At 42.1% G+C, this 8,550-nt stretch overlaps 1 protein-coding gene across 1 annotated transcript in view; it reads right to left on the reverse strand.

Moving 5' to 3' along the window:
* Positions 1-3,356, reverse strand: part of PTPRR (protein tyrosine phosphatase receptor type R) — a 139,004-nt gene extending 135,648 nt beyond the window's left edge. The window contains exon 1 of the mRNA XM_015855940.2: positions 3,225-3,356. Within this exon, the coding sequence (XP_015711426.1) occupies positions 3,225-3,285 (61 nt within the window). The 5' untranslated portion in view covers positions 3,286-3,356. The remainder of the gene's footprint in view (positions 1-3,224) is intronic.
* Between the last annotated feature and the right edge of the window lie 5,194 nt (positions 3,357-8,550).

The raw sequence follows: 8,550 nt of genomic DNA on the forward strand, positions 1-8,550 counted from the left end.
GATGACTACCCTCTGATTATCCATGAGTCTACTAATAAAAGGCGCAAACGTCTATTCTAGTAAAAACACCCACTCATGCCCAGCAGTACGTTTTCTACCAAAGGCAATTATAAGTATCAGCCACGTTTAGATTATGTTAGTGTAATGAAGCAGAATTCAAATACATTTTCAAAATCAATAGCTTCTTCACATTCACTCAGAATGTATTTAGAAGCTAGCACTATTCACACACTACTATGACACTAACAAAAGGGACCTGATTGTGAATGCATTTTGTGCATATCTCATCTATCTCTAGAATTACATTCCCCAGATTTTTAGAAAATAACATACCTCGTCCCAGCCTCCCCTCCTCCCCCTCCCCCAGTTCTACAGCTAGTGAATTCCTCCCAAAGGAGTGTTAGCTTGTGGTCAAAGAAATTTCAGTTTTGATACAAGCAATCCTCATCTTAATAAAACATTGCCCCAAGGAGATAAAATACCAGTTTCCTACTTGGATTTTACTTGATTCAACTGATAGGCTTCAAGAAGGAATCTACTGAGAGACTAAGACTAGAACCTATGTGCTTCCTCCCTGCAAAGGCTGGTAAAGAAGCATTGCTCCATACTTAAGGATGTCAGTGTATCTCTTCACTGATGAAGAGAACAACAAACAATTTAACTGAAGTCCCTACAACCTACTGTAAGGCCTTTGCTAATTAAACCATGTCTTAGGTGACCTGATCAAATCTCCTGTTGTTGAGATTTTGCTTTTCCAGCAGCAGAATTTGTTCCTCTCAATAAAAATACTTTAAGAATGCTCTGATAAGATCTTAAGATAAGAGAGGTGGTGGGTTCATGTTATAATCATTAAATGAGAAAGTATTTTTCACAACTAGATTATTTTCCTGAGTTATTTACTATGACTGAATTCTTTATCCATCATGTTTTAACTCTTTTCATGAAATCTGCTAAAAAAGAAAGTGAAATGAAATAGTTAATTAGCTGAGTAATCTGTGATGCAAATAGCTCAAATTGCAAACTAGTCTAATGCCTCATTTTGTGTTTTTGCTACCACCTGCCATTCTCTTACAAGGAAACAATGCTCTCTAGTAATCTTGGGAAACATTCATTTTTCAGTGCAAGAACATGCATTAGATCATAGCTGCTAAAAAAATTATAACCTGTCTTGCACTCTCGCATGTGATACATAATACAAATCAAAGATTCATACTGACCTGTAATCAGTTACTACAAATTTAGGTCTTCCTCCAACAGCAAGCTCTATACAGGTTGTTTACTTTACCTGCTGAATTCAGCAGAAAGGTCTAATTCTGCTTCCAGATATGCACACAAGTGTCTATAATTTCAGAAAGAGATATACCAGTATACCAACAGCACTACTTAACCATTTTAGAGAGTGAATTCTATTTGCAGTAGTATCAGATCAAGTAAATGTGGGCTTCTGTTTTCTCTAAAGCCTGATATCACTGATTGATATTAAGGGAGTTTTTGTTAATGTCTGCTGACAGTGTCCCCTCTATTCCCTTACACAGAAGCATGCCTCATGTATAGTCCGCCTCAGAACAAAATGAAACATGAAAAGCAAACAGCTCTCATCACACTACCAAAAACTGGTATTTCGGATATAATCTGTGACCCAGCACAAGTAGTAAGGGGAATGTATTTTATGATATCACATGAACCAAAGCTGCAAAAGCATTGTCAATAATTTATAAGTTTGGGCTATTCATAAAAGATGTCTATAATGGTACCCCATGAAAGATCACATTTTCTGCTTGCATCAAATGAAACAGAAATCAGAGCAGTTTAAGCTTGCTGTGCTATTTTATTGTTGTGACATCTTCAATGACTTTCAACAGGAACAAGTTGCACTCAGCCCTGCCTGGAGGAAGCACAGCTCTTGCACTCAATGAGAGCCATGCCCAGTATGCAAAGGCTGAATGCATCTCCTGTCTATTTTTTCAGTTGGCTTCTCTGAAAGACTTACTCTCCAAGACTGCCTGGGGAACAAAGTAACACCACATGAACTTTTGTAGGTTATTTTTCCTCTATTTTTCTCATTATTAGAGATACTTTCATAATAAAGGTCAAGCTTTGCAAGGATTCTCAGTGACTTAATAAAGCAAGTTAAACTTAGTAAGGAACATAAATGGCTTTCTGGCAGGATATTAGTAAGATAGAAAAATGATTCACATCTAAACTAATGTGAAGTCCACTATTATTAGAGGATGAACTGAGATTAGAAAGCATGTTCTGTGAAACAGAGGCTGTGCACTAATTTTGTACACATGATCACTTTAATACATGTTGTAAAAGAACAATCTAATAGCAGCTTAAGGCTGTTATTAAAATGGATTGCAGGATGTGCTCTGCCTTTCAGTCAATAGTCTCTCTCACACATGTATATAAGATATAACAGCATGAGCTTCCTAACCAGAAAGGAAAAAGGATCCTGAGGTTTTATGAAGTGCAGCCTGCTTTTCCAGGGCGATCAAACACCAATAACCACTGCATGGCACTTCTCCAGCCCACAGCAAACAAAAGGATGCGGTGCCCCCTCACAGCTGCACCCAGACACACAGCTGTTTTCATACACAGATCGGCTGTGCGTGGGATCTGTGTACGCACACTGCTTCCACATTCAAAGAGACATGAAGCTCAATTATTACTTTTAATGATTCTGCGATAAGGCAATGCAAATGACTCACATCTTTAAAATCTCTCCTAAAAGCATCGTTTTATGGGAGCAAAAGGGTGCATAGCATCTGGGGGTGCGTTCATTTCTTTCTCTTAATTGAACTTCAGTGAAGTTAAACGTGGGATGCAACAGCCATTTTCTACCTGAGAAGTAGCAATGCTGCCCATAGAGAAGGAAACACTTCTACTTTCCTAGCTAAGAACTTACTTAATTCTACCCTTACCGCAGATTCTGTTTCCATCCTGGGGATAATGAGGTGTAGCTCTGTATAAAGGAGAGGGATTCAGAGCAGCCCCCCGCCCCCGAAGAAGAGGAAAGCGGAGAAAAAGAGGATAAGAGGAGATGTACCATCCGTCTCCTCCCGTTCGCTCGCTGTCCCCGCTCCGCCGCGGTCGGGGCCGGGAGAGCGCTGACCGCGGTGCTGAAACGTCGCCCTCCATCCATCCCGCCCGCCGCCAGCCTTGGCCCCGCTACAACAGGTGCGCGGCCGCCCCACGCCCGACCCGCGGCCAACCCCGCTCACCTGCGGCGCGGAGCTGGAGCAGGAGGCACAGAGCGCGGAGGCACGCGGCCGCCCGCCGCATGGTGCCAGCCCAGCCGAGCCCAGCCGAGCGAGTGGAGCCGAGCAGAGGCGAGCAGCGCCGCGCCACCGCGTCCCGCTCCCCCCGGCAGTGAGCATGCCTGCGCCTGCGCAGCGCTGCGCGGACGGGAGGGAGGTGGGGTGGGTGATGCCCCCACCGCGGGGTGAGGAGATGGGTGAGCAGTGAGGGGATGCGAGCAGAGCGTCCAGGAGCGGGAGGGAGAAGACAGACAGTGGGGCAGGCGGGGGGGATTCTCCATCAGGCTTCAACCGCAGCCTTGGCTCGCTGATGCAGTTGCGTCTTCCAAATATTAAAGGGCGTATGTATGAGGTTCGACCCAGAGGAAGTAGGAGACGTGTGTTTTTTGTGCTTGCAGGGGAAGCAGTCCTGTCCTTCAGTTTGTTGTCAGACACTCTGTGTTGTAAATAAATGCTTAGCAGAAACTGTGTTGGGAATCATGGCTGAAATGAAAGTAGCATTGGCTTTGGGGCTGCTGAGCTGCCACTGGAGTGGGCTGATGCAACACCCACCCGGCAGGCACCCACAAAGCCTGGTAACAGGAATATCAGTCCCAAATACCGAGGCCAGGCACGGCAAATTTAACACGATCTCTAACACGATTATTTGCTAAAGCTGTGTTTAACTGAACAAGAGTCACCGGAGGTCAGCCTCAACAGCAAGAAACACACGCACCACCCGACAAGTGGCCCGTCTGCAGGACTGGGGTTGCACGTGGCTGATGGTCCATCCTGCAGCAGAAACAGTTTCTGGAGTGAAGTAGGAAACTACAGAGATTAACAGGGCTTGCTTTCTTGTAGTTGCTTTCAGACAAACCTGTGTGTAGACATTTCCTTAATGTCATGATGCAGAGGGCTGCACAGGAGCAGATTTATAGACGTGGTTGCATGTGTGACTGTACGTATGCAAACGAACTTCCTCTGCCAGCCCCCGCACGGCTGTTGGCATGCCGATAGGCTGCTTGACAGCAATAAAAGTGAAAAAACGCCTGGGTTGGAAAACAGCACAATCTTGAGCTCAGCCCGAAATGGGGGAACTAAAAGGACTGAGGGGATACTTGAGCACGGTAGCATCCTGAGCCATGTCATCTCAGTGATATCTTTGTAGGTATTGTGCCTCACATGCCCTGCTAACTCACAGGACCTATGCTGCTTTTTGGTGGTAATTTGATGTGGGCATATACTACTTGAAGCACACCATGATCCGGATTATTCCTCCTCATTTTGAATAGGTAAAATCAGAACTAAAAGAAGTGAAGAATAGAAGTCTGTCTATCTGTGCAGTGCACTCCTCTTAAGGCCCCACAACTGCAGTTCCTGTGTACCCAGGCCCCAGAGCTGTACATTTGAGAGCAATAAGTAGGCAGCTGCACTTACTACCCTTAGTAAATTCTGTCATGTGAGTTATCAGGTAGCCACTTTCCAGGGAAAGACAAAATAAAAATTTACTTATGATCCTTTGATGTTTTGTTATTCTCCACAAGTCATCACCCCTGTGTGTTCTAGGCAACCATTTAGGGTCAAATATGTCAACAAGATAACTCAACTGAAGCTAATGGTATTGATCCTTCCCTGTGTGGTTACAAATGAGGCAGCTGTGGTTTTATGTGACTGAGCACTGCAGCAACATCTACTCACCTCACTTGTAGAGCCCAAAGACAAGATGACTCACCAAGGGAATTGTTTTTCACTGGGGAAATGCCTTAAGATACAGTTTTGAGCCCACATCCAAGAAAACATTTAGGCTTCCAACTCGCACTTAAGATGAATACAATGGAAAGCTAAGACTCTAACTCATTTTCTGAATCTTATAGCAATGCATCATTTTTAAAAGGCACTGTCATCAATGCAAAATGGAAGCATGACTGTGGAGTGGGAAGCTGTTACAGAGAAAGGGAGGTAAGGTTGCATCAACTTGAATACTCTTGCTTCAGGGTTGTTTTTGTTTTGTTTTGTTTTGATTTTTAATTTCCCAAGTATAGAATGTTATAATAGCAGAGTGGACAATGCTAATGTATACCTTACTCTGAGAGATTATATTAAGTTTAGAGAGGCACGAAGTATTCAGCTGAGAGCCACCTTTACCAATATTTATAAGTGAGGTAAATGATACATTACTAATTCTTTTCAGTTTCATAGAATCATGGAAACATAAAGTATCTTTAGTTGGAAGGGACTCAAAAGGATCAGCAAGTCCAATTACTGACTCCACTGAGGACCACCCAAAGTTCAAATTCTATGTGTGAGAGTGTTTTCCAGACTCTGCTTGAACACCAGCAGACTCAGAGCCATGACCACATCCCTGGGGAGCCTGTTTCAGAGCCCCACTACCCTCTCAGTGAAGAATAGTTTCCTAACATCCAACCTGAACCTCCCATTACAGGTTCATGCCATTCTCTCGAGTTCTGTTGCTGGTCACCAGAGAGCAAAAATGAATGCCTGCAAAGAAGTCATATTCAGTGTTGGTTATAATTAAGAGTGTCTAGTCCAAGGGTAGAGCTTTTTTGGTTTTATTAACAGTCATGCTGGTCAGATCATCTTCCTTGGCTGGAAATCATTTTGCGATAGATTTCCATTGACTTTAACAGGAAGCTAGAACAATGTAACCCAAGTTCAGTAGACAGAGCATATCCATGGGATGTATCTGTTCCTCATCCATCTTGACAAAGAGTTCCAACTCTTTGAAAGGGTAGATAATAGCAGGGCAGGGGGAAATGGTTTTAAGTTGAAGAAGGGAAGATTTAGGTTGGATATTAGGGGGTAGTTCTATACCAAAATAGTGGTGAAGTGCTGGCACAGGCTGCCCAGAGAGGTTGTGGATATCCTGTCCCTGAAGGTGTTCAAGGCCAGGTTGGATGTGGCCCTGGGCAGCGTGGTCTAGTAATAGATATGGAGGCTGGTGGCCCTGCCTGCATCAGGGGGGCTGGATCTTCATGATCCTCAAGGTCCATTCCAACCCAAGCCATTATATGATTTTATGATTCTAAAACAATCTTTAGTTTAAGAGGGCAGTGATACATTCTTTATCAAGCAGGAAATGTGTCTGAGGAAGAGGGAACCACATTTTTGTCTGAGATAAATAATACAGATGCTTATATCTGTTTTCCCTTGACAAGCTTCAGCAGAAAACAAGTGCTGCGTAGTAATAAATGAAAGCAGGTTGGAGGAGGAGGAGGGGTGAAGAGGAGGTTATGTGCATAGATCAAAGGATTCTTCAGACAGATGAATGCAAATCAGAAAAATAACTACGTTTCAATGTGTGCACGTGTGTATACTGCAGTCTCAGCAGAAGAGAGCTCATGACTTGTAAAGTAAGACTAGCACTAAATCATATTTCTAAGATGGGCAGAGTGATTATAGTACAGTGCAGAAACATAAATGCTGCAGGAAAAGTGTCAGGGAATAACTTGTGTCCTGACAGAGCACCTGTGGACAACGGAATTGTTGTGCCAATGCAAATGCTTCATATTCCTAAATGAGTAATGTCATTTTAGGACTACTGCACTTCTAAAGTGGTCTTAAGCTCTACAATGTAATTTTGGCACAAGATCTAATATACACAGAGAAAGCTGAGGGTGACTTTATCTGGGAGACGATAAAAACATCGACAGTGTAAAAAAGAGAGGATTCAATGGTATTTTATTCTCTCAGCCAACTCATTTGTCACTGTGCGTCAATGGGAAGCTTCAAGGCTATGTCTTAATTTTTACTTTTTCTAAAGAAATTATTTAGTTACCTGTAGCTTAAATGGTTTTTTTTTTGTTTTGTTTTTTTTTTTTTAAAAAAAAGAAGTCAATTCTGTTTCATGGGGTAATTCAGAAATAATCAAATGAATTACAGAATTATGGACTGTTTATTTAAGCTACAATGCAAGCAACTATTAATCCCATACTTAAATACTGAATGAGACCTGTGTGGGGCTGGGGCAGCCCCAGCTGGTGGCTGAGAACAAGGCAAGAGTACTTGCAAATGCATTTAGGCATGCTGATAACTTCCCTTCTGGCAGCATGTTTCATTCATGCATTTAGATTGGTAGCAAATTCACATTGTTCTCTTTTCATATGAAGTTACATAGTTCTGGGTCACTTGCTTTGTAGCACAGAAAGGGCAAGTGTAGCTGGCCATTTGGATGCTTGTTGTGGTTCTTTCTGTATTTTCCATGTTAAAAAGGAGTGAATGCAATGGAGAGCTGCTTATTCCTACTAGGTTTATGAAAGCTTGTCTTGTACTTAATGGCAAAATACTTTCAAATGGGTTTGAAATAATAAGGATGGCTATTTGTCTTGCTCATAGCAAGGTCTTTTAGAACTGTTTCCATCTGAAACCTGATTGTGCAAATGTAATGGAAAAGTCAGTTTTGCTTTCTGCTGTGCTGTTTTAAGCATTCCATTGTTTTGCCTGAAAGTGGGACATGTATGCACAGGTCAAAACATTCCAAATATAGATGTGGAATTCACTTCACCTGACTTAACATATCTGCAAGGTATATTCCTTTGAGCTGCTCATGATGAGCTCCATTTTTCATCAGGAGAGACAAATAGGAAGTCCTATTGCATATCTAATCAGATCTATTTTAGATGTTTACCTTGGGATGAATCATACCCTGCAATCCCAATTTTTCTCCGTTGAATATAATGAGAGATAATTAGCTTGCAAATAGATGCAAATATTTGCTCAGGTGATCCTTACACAGTCTTGCAGTTGTTCGCTCTGGGCATTTTTCTGGGTTTCTCACTGGAGATATTTATGACAATCAGCGCTCCACAAGGACATTACCAACAAATCCATGTTTCACCATTTCCTTTTTCTTCCAACTCTTCTCTCTTTTATGATATTCATACCAGAGGATAGTAAAAATATCTTCCTCCAGTGTTCTGTCACTGGCATCTTCTTCTGAGATGAGATGCCTTTGCCATCTTGCTTTCTTCTCAAAAGAATCAGTTGATATGTCCTGGAATTGTTCTATAATTGTTTTCTTTCCAAAAGACACCTGAACCATCTACAGGAGGGCTCAGTTTCACTGACTTTGTCACAGTCTATTCTAAGAATAATTCAATAGAGCCTCCTCTTCTTTCTTTTTTTCCTTATTTTTTCTTCTTTTCTTCGTGTTCTTTAGTTTTACAGTTATGGCTGAGTTAAGAGGCATAAAAACATTATCAGCTCACTCAATAATGCCCATGAGGTAGGTGATTACTTATGTTATGCTATAGAACTCTTATTCATGGGGTAAGTTATGAGTCTTATAGGAACT

This window comes from Coturnix japonica, chromosome 1 (assembly GCF_001577835.2).
Source record: "Coturnix japonica isolate 7356 chromosome 1, Coturnix japonica 2.1, whole genome shotgun sequence".
NCBI classification, from domain to species: Eukaryota; Metazoa; Chordata; class Aves; order Galliformes; family Phasianidae; genus Coturnix; species Coturnix japonica.